Source organism: Gymnoscopelus braueri (genome assembly GCF_963280865.1).
Source record: "Gymnoscopelus braueri genome assembly, chromosome: 17".
Classification (NCBI taxonomy): Eukaryota; Metazoa; Chordata; class Actinopteri; order Myctophiformes; family Myctophidae; genus Gymnoscopelus; species Gymnoscopelus braueri.
In genome coordinates, this window is record NC_137617.1 from 45,826,769 (window position 1) to 45,844,498 (window position 17,730).

The window sequence follows — 17,730 nt, forward strand, 5'->3', positions numbered from 1 at the left end:
GATTCTGAAACACTAACAATCTGCCAACTGTTTCTCAACTAACTCACTGCAGATCATTAAAAATGAGAAGAAGAAGAAAATAACGACCACATTGTTATTCAACAGGTGTGAATACATTAGTAGGATTATTAATGATTTCTCTCTCTGTGCTACAGGCTCATGGTAATGGCTTCGCTTTGCGTGATGAGTATTCGGATCCTAATATCGGTCGTGTTGTCTACGCTGAGTAAGAACATACACACGCACTCTCGCACACGCACACACACGCAAACATACAGATTTAGACCCTCATCAATGTAACACTTAAACCCTACTTATCATGTCAGTAAACCATTAAAAAAAGCTACAGTACTGCAATAATGTGTGGTTGTCACAAAATGCCAGACTTTCAGAAAAGTGTCAGCCCACTGCCAGCGAATCCGAGTGATTTTGACTAACCTTTGAAAAATCATAGTATATTTTCTGTGATCGATGTATATATACAAATGCACCGTTTATTATTCTATTATTTTTTACTAGTGTAGGACGTTTAGGGTTAGGTCTATGTGTTTTGCAACCACATGTTACCACTCAAATTAAAGCTTAGAATGGTGAGCACTTTTCTATAGCCATTAGGAACATGTTGGGGATATTAATAGGCCTTATTTTAAAATTATTATATTTTTGTATGAAATCTTGCATTAAAAGGCCATTTTAGCATATATGGACGTTTTGAAGAAGTAAAATCACCATTCCAATCAATTCCCCATATTTGAATTGTGCAGAGACGTGGGTTCATATAACACCATTGAAAGTTCTTCATTATTATATTATTATATTATATTTGTTGTAACAATTTGCATGTGACAATATCGCTCTTCTCTCTTCTCTTCCTGTTGACCTTCTCTCCCCATCACCGTCTCTCCCCTCAGTGTTTCCCTCATGAACCACAGCTGTGTACCCAGTGTGGTTGTCACGTACAAGGGAACGGCAGCAGAAATACGGGCGACACAGGATATGAAGCCTGGTGATGAGGTGAGGAGAGGAGCTGCACAGGGATGTATGTGTGTGTATGGGGGACACGGTATGTGTTACAAGGGGGTAGGGCAGTGGTTTTCAACCTTTTTCATATCAAGGTCCATTATTTATTCGGCATTTGAGCCACAGACCACCGTTTGATGAGATTTAGACTCTCAGACCCAAGCCTTAGAATATGTTGTTATCGTTGGATATGATTTTGTCCACAATTCCGTCCATGCTGCATGTTGGTACCATAGGAGAGATAACAGGCAAACGTTGATCAAAATAACAATTATTCTATATTCTCTAATTGTGAAGACTTCTTGTAAATTAAGTGATGCAGATGTTATAATAGTTTAACTCTTGAGAGAGTAAAATGAAACCAATTGTTACCAACTCTCCATCATTTAGCTGAGGACCACCTGGAACCCCCTCAAGTACCACTGGTGGTCCCCGGACCACTGGTTGAGAACCACTGTGGTAGGGGATCACCATTTGAACCAGCTGGTCTTAACTACTTTAAACCTGGCATCCCTATTGTGGGCATACTTACTGTAGGTGAAAGATATACAACATTTTATAAAATAGCAAAATAATTATATATCTTTTGTGAGTGTCTTGTAAGCCTGTGTGGGCTGGGCAGTCTTTTAGGGTGGGTACACACTGTAGGATATTTGCTCCGATTATGCTGTCGTGGACCTTTTTTGGTGATCGCAGACAAAACCCCCCAAAACCCCCCTCTGGCTTTGATCGGCGACATATTGCTCGCTGTGTGTGAAAGGCTCTGCCAGAGGATCTACCTGCGATAATAGCGCTCTGTGATGCGTTCCCGAGTGTTTCTAGATATCTAGCAGGTTTGATATTTGGCTCTGTCGCTGACTGGACATCATACAGTATCATACAGTACAGGAGATCCGCGATACAGCCAATGAGAGCACATTACAGCCACCATGACTAGGGAAGGGTCGGTGGACCTGACCGCAACAAACAGACCCCTGCATAGTACCTCAATATTACCGTCCAGTCCCGTATTAAGTTAAACATTATAAAACAGGATGAGAGAGTAAGCGAGCGTGCTCGAGGGGGGCTGTTTATTTGAGAGGAATTGCACACAGAGAGAGAAAGAGAGACTGAGAGAGCGAGAGCGAGCTCTGTTTGTGTTTGTTTATGTGTGTTCAGCGTGTGTCTGAACAGTGTTGCCAGAGTTTGCGAGAGAAATAAGCAACCAGGTCTATGAAAACAAGCCCAACAAAAGCGACTAGGCCACATGAGCACTTTAAACCTATATACAAATACATTGGATATTTGAAAATAGACGATCTACAAGCTCACAACGCGTCACAGCTATTGTCAGCGATCAATCTATATTGTAAAAACCAGAACGACATATGACAGCCTATTTCAAGAAATTGACTCCTGTAGTGTGAAATGCTTAACGATCAGATGACTCCCTGACCACTTTAAAAGTCCTACAGTGTGTACTTGCCCTTAGACACTCCAGATAAAAAACAACTCCTTGACCCCAGAATTAGATGTGGAGGAGAAACCTGAAGTACTATTCACATGTCTGTGTGTGTTCCTGTGCCTTCCAAAGATGCTGATCAGCTACATAGACCTTACATACCCAACAGAAGACAGAAACTACAAGTTAAGACTCTGTTGCAACTTCACCTGTGACTGCCAGGAATGTCAAACTAAGTCCAAAGTAAGTCATGAAAAACCAATACTGGAAAAAAAAAACTGAGCAAATAGAATGACATATACAGTTCAGTTCAGAAGTTTTAATTGGAAGTGTAAACACAGAGATAAAAACCTTAGAACATAGAACGAACACTGTAAACCTTTTCAACTTGAGACCCAAAAGAGAAATATGGTGTCTGCACGGGACCCACATGTGCAAAAATACATTATTATTAATATTAATCACTTAAAGTTATACAATGCAGAATCCCAAATAACGATTTTTAGCAACCTCTGCTGGTCACTACCGTCACTGCATACAATTTCCGTAATCCTCGATTACCCAGAATTCCATTCGTTTTCACCGGAAGCCGGAAGCGTTTCAAAAAGCGATCTTTTAATTGTTTTATACTATCTACGGATCGTTTCTCTTAGCCAGTGGAGCATTAGTTACCATGAGCTGTGCTTTCTTTTTCTGTTCTTTTTCGATCTTCCAATCCTACATTATCTTAACATCAGCGTGAGGTTCCTTTTTGTTATAGCGCGGTAGTTCCTGGCCAAACAGGAAACCGTTGCGGTAGTTCCTGGGGACGTCGGCCACGACGTCATGACGTTGGCCAGGAACGTCATTTCCCCGGGAAAGTCCCCCCAGTCCACTTTCAATAGAAAATATATAAATAAAAGGCTTCCGGGGGTGAAATTCACGGAGTGGGTGTTGTGAAACTTTTGCCACTCGCAAAAGATATACAATTTAACTTTAGTTTTGTTGAAAACGTTACCTAGTATTACTTTAAGCCCTATTTTTCAGAAAATTGTGAATATTTTTAGAAAATGTCTGAGAATCTTCTGAAACATTTTTGAAATAAATAAGCAAACAAACAAACAAACAAACAAACACAATCACCACCTCAACATCACACACAAGAGCACAGCAGTATTGATAGATCATTGATAACAGAATGATCCTAGTTCACAAGCGGCTAATGTTCCTCAACTCTAACATGTCATCTTCTCTCCTTGGTCTCAGGACGAGGCCAAGCTCAAAGTGCGTGAGCGGAGTGATCCCATTGGGCCAGACGAAATCAGTGACATGGTCAGCTTCGCTAAGGAGGCCATTGAACGGTTTGAATCAGCCATCAAGAGCAAGAAGAAAAATATCCTTACGTAAGATGAGGTTTTCACACCCACAACTCCCTGCGTTTCAGACCATGTGCCTCCTTATGCTATTCATAGGGCTGTCACGATTACACATTTAAGTTGATGATTAATTGTCACTCAAATAATTGCGATTAACGATTGAATTGTGTGTTTAGCATTGAACATTGGAACAAATGAAGCCTTTTAGGCTTCGTAATCAAAAATTAGACAGGGCAGATTATGACAAATAACTGAAATATACAAATACATTATTGACATATTTAATACTTTTATTCATGTAAAAAAATTCAGAAATAGCAGATCTACAAGCTTACAGCGCATTGTAAGCTTGTAGATCTGCTATTTCTGCTTTTTTTATTATTTGAAAATGTGTGAACATTTTTCAAAATGGAAACGATTATGACGATTATGCAAAAATAATTGCGATTATCTCAAATAATTGTGATTCGACGATTATGTAATAATTGTGACAGGCTAGCTATTGATCGTATAAATAGCGCCCGGAGATATGCTGTACCTATTCTCGAAAAGACCCTTTCTTACACTGATCCACTGAGACAACCTGTACTTGTTCGGCAAGAGCCTCTTTGCTCTGAGAATATTCTCTGAAAACCAACATAAATGTAAGTAAATACATTTAAATTCAAAGTAAAGTAAATGTCAAAGCTGTTGAATCAACAAAGTATAGCATCCCACCGTTACAAGCAGGGCAGGAATTTCACGGCGGCCACGACAGTGCCCCTCTCTTTGGCCGTGTGCCCCTTGAAAAATGACGTTAAAATGCGCGGAAGCCAAGCAACGCTTTTGACAGAGAGAGGAGAGAGAGAGAGAGCGCGAGAGGGAGAGAGAGAGAGAAAACCCGACGTCGGATCAAAAGCAAAATATAAATGAATACATTTGACAACATACAGCCAAAATCCCCAAATTATGAGTCTTAATATCCAGCAGCAATACAAATTAATAACTGCAAACAAATTCAAAGTTTAGGCTATCAATATCATACAAAAGTAGAGAGAAGCTGTGATCTCACCGCTCTGATGGACAATAAATATAATCCTTTTGCAAACAATATCCATGTTCTCTTCGTGTGTCAACAATGATCCAAATGGGAAGTTTATTTCAGCAACTAGAATGTGACTGTTTGACACTGCTTGAGCCGTTTCTGGTGCGCAGCTCCTCTTTAAGTTAATTGCCTTCACCTGTTGCGCTGCTGCGCACAACAGGGCAGATCTCCGCCAGGCCACGATGACCTACCCAGGCCCATGAAATTCATAGGCAGTCATAGTAGCCAATTAGAATGAAATCTGCTAAAACTGACTCATATACTGAAACAGAAGCATATATAGGCTAAATATTGTCGCTGTCGGTTGGAAAAACTGTTCCTTCTTTACAATTATTATTTTAAACAATTTAAAATGGTGAAAAAAAACCAATCTACAAGCCATAATTATTAAAGGGACTACCCCATGAATTAAAAAATAAAATAATATTTAACATATTGTTTATGTCCCTCAAACGTTTTTCAAAAGGTTTGAGCCTAAATCAAGCCTCAGATATACTCATTCCAACTAACTTCTCTCTGGCTTATAAAGCACTTTCGCCTGCAATACCACATTGTCCTGTTTGGCATAGGGCGCTATTGAGCCAGTTTGTATGCATGTTATCTCCTGGTTCTGTGTGGAAAAAGTAAAAAAAAAAAGAAAACGTTTTTTTGGTTGGAACTGAAAAACGGGAGGGATCGTACCCTGACCTGACGTCACATCAGGGACCAAATCAGTTTGGCCTGTTTTGAGACCAATTTACAGAAAACCCCAGATTTGCTGTGAAAGCCTGAGTGTTCAAACAGGGGTATTTTTGGGGATAGAAGAGAGGTAGGGGAGACCAAAAACACACAAAAAAGAAGAAAAAGTTAAAATTCATGGTGTAGTCCCTTTAATAATTAATAAATACTATATTTTAAATAGTGAAAAATCAACTAAAGTTATTAATAGTGTTAGTAGTTCAATCATGATACTAATGTGATTAATGTGACCCCTACTTCAGTCAGTGAAGACCAGGGCTGAATGTGACAAATATTGAGACCAAATAGGCTATGACTTTGTACAAATATTGGTAATTTCCCAATACATTATTTTATTAAATAAATGGGTTGTATTTCACAGATAGTTACACTATTCTTGTACTATATTAAAATTAAATCATTCTTAACCTTCAAGTTAAATTCATTATTTCCGTGGACTTAAAAATCATTGTTTTATTTGATGGCCTTCTTGACCTGGCATTTGGCCTTTGTGACCTACAAAAATTGACAGCACAAAAGGCCAAGTGGCCTTGCCCCTAAAATGACGAAATTCCAGGCTGGTTACAAGAGTCTGATTTCAGTACCTTTAACAATAGCTTTTCAGGTTCAGCCTGTGCCATTGCATCCTTGACTCTCTTGCACCCCCTAGCGAGTGGCTGGATATGTGTAAACAGTCCCTGGACAAGATGAGAACCGTGTTTGATGACTCCAACGTGTACATGCTCATCGTAATGAAGCACGCCATGGAGGCGTGCTTCGACATGGACGATTGGAATGGTGCGATCCGTTACGGCGAGAAGATAGCACAGCCTTTAAGGTAGCCTTACACTACAACTGTCAGGAATGGTCTCAAATCTCAAAACCTGGAGGGAGCGAGTCATAGGGGGCTATTAACCGAAAAGATGTCAAAATCAATATTTAGGCCTACAGGTTAATTGAATAATCGAGAAGCTTTTGTTTAAAACATATATTTATATCAATGTATCAACGATTTGATTAGATTTTTCATTATCGACTAAATCGCTTGTCTGATTAACCACTTAACCCTGTATTACGTATACTTCAATGTACAATGGTGGTGTAGAGTAAATAGCCGATCTACAAGATGACACGCTTGTAGGTCTGCTATTCTCAGTATTATTATTTGTTTAATAATAGTTCATTAATCGTAATCTTGAAATAATCAGGATATTGATTTGAAGTCATAGCCGTATCGCCCAGTGTGTCATACCGTTATATAATTGCTGTGCAAATCCTCCTTGTCCTGTGCAGTGAGCTGTATCCACCAAACTATCTATATATGTTCACCTTCTACTGGCGGTTGGCCGAACTATACAGGAACGTGCAAAACTCATTCATGACTAAGCGTTATCTCAAGAAGGTAATGATTTAGCACACACTATAGTCTGAAAGACTCACAGTGGGTTGCTGAGCATTTTCAAATACAGTGCATCAGTTACTAGCCTATACAATACAGTTTCTACATATCAACTTACTATGTGAAGAACACTACTGTGTGTGTGTGTGTGTGTGTGTGTGTGTGTGTGTGTGTGTGTGTGTGTGTGTGTGTGTGTGTGTGTGTGTGTGTGTGTGTGTGTGTGTGTGTGTGTGTGCGCGTGCGTACAGGTAATATCCATCGTGGAAGTGAATTCTGGGAAGGATCATCCGTTCCTGGAGAAGCCACGACAATATTACCAAGTTTACCAAATGTGTTGTGCTCTAGAAGCCCGGGCGCGGAAGTGCATGTAAACAAAGCGTGCGTGCGAGACGGCGGAGGGTCCCGACTAACGCCTGGAACAATAATATTTCTAACGCGAGCCTCCATTGCAGAGTGATCGCCGAACGAAAACGGCTCACTTCCACCACGTTAAAAAGAAATGGAGATATTAAGCTTTTAGTCAAGGAGTTAACATTGGAGCGGCCGACCGGAAGGATTTTTTAAATGTATCCACAGCCGGCCTCTCCTTCTCAGAGACTCCTTGGATGTACATGAAATTAATTAATCTCTGTGCAGGGAGGGAAATAGAAAAGGGTACGCCGTTTGTCCCCGCCCTCCCCTATATATTCAAATATTTGCACACATTTTCACAGTTAAAAAAAAGAAAAAGCAGATCTACGAGCTTGTAGATCTTGTAAAGAGCTTGTAAAGACGGAGGAGTGTCTCTGCTTCCATCGGGGGGGAAAAGCGTGTCCCTCCGTTCTTTAGTTATTGGCTGTTGAATATAGCTTGTTCTCGCCAAAAATCTAAATCCTTTAACATTAGATCGGACGAGGCTGGGTTTGTTGTGATCACATTATTTCCGGATCTACTCTTCTCCAGAAGTCATAGGATCACTCATAGGTTGGCGAACAGCGCCATCTAGCGTAAACACGTGTTACACGTCATTGGCACTCTAGGCTTTGGAACAAATTAACATGTTACACGTCATTGGCGCGTTATTATGGATCCCACCGCAGTTCTAGGCAAACCCCGCCCCTGCTGCTCAGAAGCCCTGGTGACGCACTCAAGCCCCGCCCGTATGTTTTCCGCCCGTATGTTTTGATATTTAATCTTTGCTTTTATTAGGTCAAACTTGGTCTTGATATAAAGGAATTTCTCCGCACCACGTGACCGCAGCAGTACAGTTTCACTGTGGCCACTTCCATTCAGAACGTTTTTTATTACAAATTAGTTTAAACTTGATCTCGGTAAGGAATCCTGTATTGACCGCCATAAAGCTAACGTGACCTAGAAATAATAAATGATGGCACATACACAAGTTTCCGCTTCAATCGACTGTCTGTATACATTGATCCGTTTAACTGCTAAAAAAGACGCTAGCCTTTTATATAGGCTAATTAATGATGTGCCACCCAACTTGTAATATGGAGTATTAATATTATGGAGTAGCCTATATACATTGATGGTCTTCATTGTTTCTCTGCTGGCTTGATTGCATCCTCCTGTTATCAAACATGTGAAATTAAGGATTTGCACTGGAACAAGGCTGTGTTCTCCATATTAAGGAGATGCACAGGATACTAGAAGAGTGGGCCCCTCGATGTTAAATGTGCTATTTTGTCCATAAAGTAATATATATATATATATATATATATATATATATATATATATATATATATATATATGTGTGTGTAAATATATATATATATATATATATATTATAAGTGTGTTTTTCCTGTAAAGTTGCTTGTAAAAAATGTTGCGGGTTGCGGTTGTTTGGGCTTGTTTATAAAGTGTAGTTGATTCTTTAATTTTTGATTTTATAATTTCTCAAACAGTCCTCAAACATGTGCATGTCAAATTATTGTATTTCTCCGCAGAGCCCCCATGTCTGCCTCTCCACAGACCGTGTCTCCACTTCAGCCACTCCCACATTCCATTCCATCTCTCAGTCCTAGTTACACACCTGTCCCCACTCCCTCATCAGCCTAGCCTGGCATTGGCAGACTGATGACGTGGATTCACTCACACGTTCCTCTCAGTCTAGATTTTTCGGCCCATAGGCAGAGAGTATGAGAAATCAGAAAATGACCGGGCCAATCAGGGGGCTGCTTTTCACTGTTGTACGGTTAGCAGTTAAAACGCAGTCACTGATACTCTCTGCCTATGGGCCGAAGTCCACACTGATACCGTGGAGCATACATGGGCAACTGGCGGCCCGGGGGCCACATGCGGCCCCCACCTTCACTTAATGCGGCCCGCAGGTTAATATGGGAATACTGATATATTATTGATTTCAGCTGTTACAATTCCAAACATGCAAACATGACCCGCTTTAATTACTTCAGTCTGTATTAGTAGTAAGTTGTAGACTAGTATTACAATTCTATTGTCTTTTTTATGTCCAATGTATTCGTATTTAAGTTCATAAAGTTAACAGTATAACTAAATGCATTTGAGATTAAATACAAATGTAACTTTTCAGGATTCCAATTGAAAAATAGCACAAAAAGAAATGTGGATTCCAATTCAAAAATAGCAGAAATAGCAGATCGGCTATTTTTCCTATTTTTGTGTGACATAAAATGGCGAATATAGAATGGTATATGCAATATGGCCCTCTGGAGTGAGTGTGGAAATATAGTGTCCCTCCATCATCAAAGTTGCCCACCACTGAACGTGAAGGAACGTGTGAGTGAATCCATGTCATCAGTCTGCCAGGCTATCATCAGCCCAGCAGTGCCATGCCCATTATAGATAGATAGATACTTTATTTGTCTTTGCGGAAATTCATTTTGTGCCAAGCAGCCATCAGGATACAAAAAAAATCACAAACACGTAACATAAATACACAATACATAGACAGATCACACAATACATTGACAGTGTTACACAGCTCCTCTCTTACAGAGAGAAAACTAGAAAAGGCCACCAGTCATGATTCAAGAGGCATCACATTACATTTTATGCACATAACTGATGGGGCCTGTTTGTTCAGGAGTCCTATACTTGTAGGGACAAATGATCTTGAAGCCTGCAACATTGGCACTGTGTACCAACCTGTGAACACTTCTCTAATCAACCTGCTGCCTATAAAACTGGACTCATTCCACACGCACACTGTCCGTAGATACATTGTCGTTCCTGTAATCTGCCTTGGGAGTGTCGTGTTAGTTGATGGGTGCTTCTGAAAGGCTTTGCTACGTTTGACTGTAAGCTTAACTACTGCTTTAATACATCTGTGAATTGAAACTATTCTGCTTGTGGCTTTGCATTTGGGTTCAGTCATTCTGCAAACCGTGACACCCTATCTGGATTTAAAAAAAAATAATAATAATAAAATAAAAATAAAAAATAAATATATATATATATATATATATATATATATATATATATATATATATATATATATATATATATATATATATATATATATATATATATGTGTGTGTGTGTGTGTATATATATATATATATATATATATATATATATATATATATATATATATATATATATATATATATATATATATATAATATATATATATATATATATATATACATATATACATATATATATAATATAAATTCCAATAAATTATAAATTACAAATATTATTTCACTTTTTATTTTCAAGATCTTTTTGAAAATAGCAGATCTACAAGCTCTACAAGTGAGCTTGTAGATCTGCTATTTTTCTTTAAAAAAAAGGCCTTCTATAAGGAGGTTAGAGGCATTTTGGGGTAAAAGTGGGGTGCTAGGCCATTTTACATAATTCAAGGGTGCTGAATCTGAAAAACATGGTACCCAAGAAAATTGTTTAGTTTTTAACCCTCTAATTTGGATAACAAAATGTCTGCCAATTTTGCACTACTTTTTCAATATCTATAACAAAGCAAGCACAACTAACAAATAATGTGTCTGTTCTGAGGGTCAGACAATGTGTGTAAGGTATTTTTAATCTAATTAGTGGTAACATTAATCCTAAATATGCAAATTGGAGGCCACCATTACAGAACTTGAATGTGGTGTATGAAAGGTGTGATACAAATTTGTGATACAAATCAAGTTGCCTTGTCACTGGTGTACATACTACAGAAATGAGCTTATATGGTGTGCTCACTGTTTTGAGTTGAATAGATGTTTTTCATTTGTACATTGTTGTATCTATGAATTATTTAACAGTTGCTTTTTCTTTTGCACATTTTTCTTTTTATGCTTTATTTTGTAACTTCTATTGAAGGAGCCTGAGTGCCTTAGAGCCAGTTGTGGGCAGGTTCACCTTGAGGGGAGGGAGGGGTGCCACAGTATCGGCAGGTAAAGTGAGGGTCACAGTCACAGGTGTAACGAGCCATATGGCACCTGTGACCCTTATCACAGGTAATGATTAACACACAGGGGAAGATTATATGTTTTTTTTTTTCGTTCTCTTTATTTGCATCAACAAAACGTTGCTGTGATTCATGTTACACATAATAAATGTGAACCTCATCCGGCAGCAGTTTCAGTTTGGACATTCAGTTATTTAACGTGTCAAAAACGTTTTCCCTGTGCCCAGCCGAGTGGCTAAATGTGTGTTCAAGATGGTCACTAGCACTACAACTATATTGATTTTTTCCCCAATACATTCTAGAAGTTTATCTTGCAAAATCTGTTTTTGTTACAGCAACATAATTTTGTGAGCGTTATACATATCTTATACAGGATAAACACGTGAAATTGGAAGTGATGACACAAAGAAGTTAACCGGAACACTGCAAAATAGAAGCTGATAAACGGGTATAGTCATCCAATCTTGGATGAAATTGGCATTCCACCGTAACATTTATTTATAAGAGCTGGAGAGACTGTGAAACCCCGGTTTCACCTTAATATAAATAACATTGTTTATAACAGGTCTAGCTTTGCACACCAAAAAACGAATCAAAGGAATACTTTTAACGTTCTGACATCTGTCCACTAGATGGTGTACTTTAACAACATAATCATTCATTCTGTGTCTCAGCATTTTACATGGGTTACTTTGATATGAGTTAAACTCTTAACTCATATTGCTCAGCATATATTGCTCTAACTGTTAGAGCAATGTTTCTCAACCTTTTCAGGCCGTGACCCCTCATAATAATCATATTTGAACTGGGGACCCCCCACCCTGACAAGCACTTGGAATGTAGGAGTTGAGGCATTACATTTAGTATGACTTGATTCCACAGATAAATATTGTGAAAATAGCCAAACTACAAGCTCATAATGCGTCACGTTGTGAGCTTGAAGTTCGGCTATTTTCAAATTGCCAAAGCATATACAATAGGTAATAATAATCAAGAAGAAACTAAAGTTTTAAAATAATTATGGTGGAGTAAAAGTACAGTATTTGCATTTGAGATGTAATGGAGTAGAAATAGAATTATTGAAAATTAGAAGTACTCCAGTAAAGTAAAAAATACAAGTAGCCTACTTGAGTAAATGTACTTGAGTAAATTAACTATGTCATTGACTCATTGTACAGTACATGTTAACAGATCATCGTGTAGTTGTCTCTTGTGGGCTTGCTGTACCTTTTAGCTGTCAAGAACCGTTCAAATAGAATCACATTTTCTACATTAATTTACGTAGTTAAATTGGTCAGGGATCTCATCAACAACAACCTAAATCTACCTACACAGCTCATTATTTGTTGGTCGATTTATTTCACTGCAATCTGGGAACACATTAGTCATTGTAAATGGAGAGGGACACGTCAAATATGGTATAGGCTAGTTCATTGTCAACACACAAATTACTTTAATTTCACAACGGATGCCAACCAAATGGATTTTTGTATTTTAAAAAAATATATATTATAAGTTAGAATACATCTTATTTTCAAATTATCTTGTGGCACAGTCACAGAGATCTGGTGAAATGATTACTGTTCGCTTTGTCTCTTGTCATCACTGCTGGTGTGAAGAGATGAGCAGCTGTTTCCTTCCATGGACTGAATAAAAAAGTTATTTAATGTCAAACCCAGATGCACAGAGAGAGAGAAGAGAAGACAGACAAACTGACGGAGTGGCAGCAGATCAAACTTCCTTCTTCTGAATGAGATGAATATTCATTCGATATTAAACAAGAAATCACACATAACATAACCACAGAACATATGGAAGCATTTGACCATATCTTTCAATTCAGTCTCAATCTACTTCCAATTAATACAGTTCTAATGTTCTGATGTCTGTCCACTGACTAGATGGTGCACTTAACCACATGATCACTCTGTTCTGTGTGCCTCAGTGTGTTCCACAGATAAATACTGTGAAAATGACCAATTTACACTGAGGCATTGTGAGCTTGTAGATCGGCTATTGTAAAAAGTGTTGCCTCTTATATTATTTGACAAAAATTGCCTTTTTTTCCTTTCTTTTTTGGGGTGGGTTTAAAAAGGTCTTAAAAGTCCTTAAATTGTCACATCACTGTCATCTGGGGGGCCCAACTAAATCATATGGGCCCTGGGGATGAGAACCACTGAGTTAGAGCAGACCATCAGTGACTCTTTTTACAAGATGCATAATTATGTTTTAGCTGTTTGATTTGATTTGATTTGATTGTAATGCATTTACACTTTTATTTATTTGTATTTATTGTATTCGTTGTTTGCATCCGTCATTTTTCACTGAGACCTGAATTAACTATTACAGTAGTTGTCAATCTGTTTGTTCCAGATATGTAGTGCATACAAGTTGAACACTGCTTTTAGGGATAGATAGCAGACCTGTCCCAGATGACCTGAGAGGAATGGATGGTTCATGTAGTACAAGATAATACATGGATTTTGGCCCTAAACACAAAAAAAACACACACAGACAGTGACTGTGTCATTGTACAGTATGTCACCAAATCAGCATTTAACTGTAAATGGGTAGTAAATAGGGGGCTAAAGTGGTTAATATGTGTTTTATAATATACCAATTTATATCTGCAACGTATCTAGTAATTAAAGTAGTAAAAGTACAGTATTTGCCTCTTGAGATGTAGTGGAGTAGAAGTAAAATAATAGGAAAAATGGAAATACTCCAGTAAAGTAAAAAAATCTAATTCGTACTTGTAGTGCCCCTGAGGAATAATTATGATAATGTTCATTGTTTAAATTGTCATTTACTTTTTCTTATTTTGAACATGTTTATCTTATATTTTGAAACGGGCAGGTAGTGGGTATTTTTCCATGGTGAAAAGACGATTGTATGTACTGCTCCTTTAAGAAGACAGGACACGGGGGAAGGGGGTGTGTTCTTGTTGCTAGGACAACAGTAGACGCGGTCTCAAGTTGATCTGGTGGTCTCGTTACAATGTGGGACACCGGGATCAGTGGTGTAAAGTAACTAAGTACATTTACTCAAGACAAGTACTGTACTTAAATACAATTTTGAGGTGTTTTTACTTTACTGGAGTATTTCCAATTTCCAATACTTTTACTTCTACTCCACTACATCTCGGAGGCAATTATTTATCAATTATTTATAATAATCATTTAGATATAAATGATTACATTATAAAACGTACATTAACCACTTTAGCCCTGTTTTATACCTAGACTATTTGAAAATAGCCGATCTACAAGCTCACAGCGCGTTGTGAGCTTGTAGATCTGCTATTTTCTAGCCATGGTTCACATGACGCTTGTATACAAGCTTGTATACAAGCGTCATGGAGCCGAGGGTTCCTGGTTGAGAGTGTTGTTCGATTGTTTTACATTGCCAACTCTCACATGTACATAAACGTTCAGATTTCAAATATAAAGTGCTGACTTCTGAGCCACGGATGTTACAAGTTGATCCGTTCTGCGATAAGTACCCGTATCTCCCGTATTGTTTAATAAAAAGCATTTGAATCCTATCGCCGGCCATTTTCTCTGAATTTTCTCCGATGCTTTCAACCATGCGAAACTAATGGTTGGGAGGTGTATTGCACTCTGATGATCGGATTAAAATGCTTTTTTATTGAACAATACGGGAGATACGGGTACTTATCACGGAACGGATCAACTTGTAACATCCGTGGCTCGTGGGTAAGAAATGTATATTTGAAATCTGAACGTTTTATGTACATGTGAGAGTTGGCAATGTAAAAAAAAACGAACACCACTCTAAACCAGGAACTCTCGGTTCCATCATGTTTCAGGGCTAAACCAGCCACCAGCTTATAAGTTTCGTTTCATTGCCTTGCGTACCAAGAAATGTGTTAAGTTTCGTTTCTTGATGTTTGAGTTTCGCATTGATGACATGGTGAAATGATACTGAGTTGGGATTTGCCCAGACAAAAACAAACAGTAGACCTATAAAACTAAAGAACAGATACACAGTAACAGTGATCATTGACAGAGAGTGATCTGATGTGACTGCAACCTGACTGTTCTCTCATAAAACCACGACTGAGGTAATGTAGCCCAATTATTTGATTGGATAATTGTTATTTATGATTATCTTTGCCATCAAGTTCAACGTAAAGGGCAGAATTTGATAGGAATAGAATAAAAAGTGACCTAAGAAAATAACTAAATCATCTCTGGGGTGTGGTTATATGGGATGGAGGGTTTTTGATTGATTGATTGATTGATTGATTGATTGAATACTTTATTAACAGTTTCCAAAAAAAATAATTCCAACAACATATACTGTAATAACATTTTAAGAAACATTGTTACAATCACATTTTAATGATCATTAGACTCAGTCAGACTGCAGAGTTTGCAGACCTGGACACATGGTGTTTGACTGACTCTGCCTTGATCTTTGAAAGACAAACAACATTTCAAGAAATAATTATATGAAACAAAACCAGATTTGTCATTGCTTGAGGGCTGGATCTATTTTGCTTACTTTGCATTTTTGCGATTGTTCTCTGAGCCATAACTGCAGCAGTGTGATTGCACAATCATTGTGAGCTGGTGTGTGAGACGTAGGCCAGTGGTTCTCAATCTGTGGGTCGGGACCCCCAGCGAGGTCCCCACATGATTTTTGGGGGTCCCCAGATGACAGTAATGTGACAATTTAAGGACTTTTAAGACCCTTTTAATGAGAAAAAGAAAAAAAAAGATCATCACTGCATCAAAGGTATCAACAAACTATTCTATAAAAACTAGTCAAACATTGACCAAATTGTCAAGGCAAAATAAAATTAAAATAGCCGATCTACAAGCTCACAACGCCTTGCATTGTGAGGCGTTGTGAGCATGTAGATCTGCTATTTTCACAATATTAATCTTTGGAACCGAGTCAAACAAAATGTAATGCCTATCATTCCAAGTGCTTGTCAGGGCAGGGTGGGGGTCCCCAGTTCAACTATGATTATTTTTGGGGGTCGTGGCCTGAAAAGGTTGAGAACCATTGACGTAGGCTACAGGCTACAGGCTCTGAGGTGGACATAAAACAACATACATAGGCTGCATAAAATAGGAGGAAGTATCACGTGCAGGACGACTTTTGCATTCCGATGTGAGTGGACTTAAAAGGAATTGAACTTTTTTTTTTAATGAAAAATAAAAACGTTGCTCATCGCATTGTGGCGCGTTGTGAGCTTGTAGATCTGCTATTTTCAAAGTGGTTGTTTTGCTGCTATATTAACACATTTTGCTGGGGACGCCCTGGAACCCCCTCAAGGACCCCTAGGGGTCCCTGGATCCCACTTTAAGAACCCCTGTAGTAAAGAATAGACTTTAGACTAATACGTGTTTAACTAAATAGGTATGAAAAAAAGGTCAATTCTGTGGAGCGCTCTCATTTGGCTTGTTTTCATGTTCTCATGTCCTTTCTAATGCTGGTGTATCATAGAGACATGATTGGTTGTTCTGAATGTTCGTAGGCTAAGGATTTGGGCAACACCTCTCTCTGTCTCTCCGCCCAGCTTAACTCTTTCCAGGAAATAGAAACCATTGTATTAATCAGGGTTATCTTGTATCTGACACTTTGTGATACAGATCAACTACAAATTCATCAACTCAGTGTCTACAGACAAGGACCTTGGACTCAGGATTCATGACAGGTGAGGAATTAAACACATGTTTGATAGTGTTACAGTTTAGCCTACAATAGAACTGTATGACTGTACATTATAATAGTATAAGATGATGCTGATGAAATATATTTGAATATCTTCATTAATTACAATATCTACCTTTGCTTTCCTTGTGGAATAAAGCTGCTTCGACGGGGCACTCGGAAGACCATGGCAGCAACAATGCAGGAACAAATCGAGGGAATCGAGATGTTCCACAGTCCTACTAAAGGACGAGGTCTTCGGGTGACCAAACCATTCAAAGTTGGAGAACTTATCTTCTCCTCCCCGGCGTACTCTTGCGTCCTCGAAGTTAAAAAGAGGGGACACTACTGCGATTTCTGCTTTGCTAAGTATGTATTTATGTAAATGGTGCATTTATATAGCGCTTTTATCCAAAGCGTTTACATAGATTGTGCATTACATTCACCCATTCACACACACATTCATTCACACACCCATTCACACACACCGATGGCGGAGGAAACCATGCAAGGCACCAACCTGCTCATCGGGAGCAATTAGGGGTTCAATGTCTTGCTCAAGGACACTTCAACACTAACTCTGGGGGAGCCCGGGATCGTTTCTTCATCTATTCCCTTTTTGAGCAGGGTTTGTTG

At 38.5% G+C, this 17,730-nt stretch overlaps 3 protein-coding genes across 4 annotated transcripts in view; 2 read left to right on the top strand and 1 right to left on the bottom strand.

Annotated features, from left to right (window-relative positions):
• LOC308105423 (uncharacterized protein) overlaps positions 1-17,730 on the bottom strand; it is a 145,412-nt gene that overhangs the window by 111,439 nt on the left and 16,243 nt on the right. The gene's annotated exons all lie outside the window — the stretch shown is intronic.
• The window catches only part of LOC308105417 (N-lysine methyltransferase SMYD2-B-like), a 78,889-nt gene that overhangs the window by 49,141 nt on the left and 12,018 nt on the right, over positions 1-17,730 (top strand). The window lies entirely within an intron of this gene.
• Positions 1-17,730, top strand: part of LOC308105415 (N-lysine methyltransferase SMYD2-B-like) — a 186,398-nt gene that overhangs the window by 14,870 nt on the left and 153,798 nt on the right. Inside the window, exons 9-12 of one of the 2 annotated variants that reach the window (XM_080456128.1) lie at positions 156-226; positions 912-1,014; positions 2,594-2,704; positions 3,707-3,997. The exons of the other annotated variant lie outside the window; for it this stretch is intronic. Coding sequence (XP_080312254.1) covers positions 156-226; positions 912-1,014; positions 2,594-2,704; positions 3,707-3,847 — 426 coding nt within the window. The 3' untranslated portion in view covers positions 3,848-3,997. Of the gene's footprint in view, positions 1-155; positions 227-911; positions 1,015-2,593; positions 2,705-3,706; positions 3,998-17,730 lie in introns of those variants that run through there. 2 annotated transcript variants of the gene reach the window in all.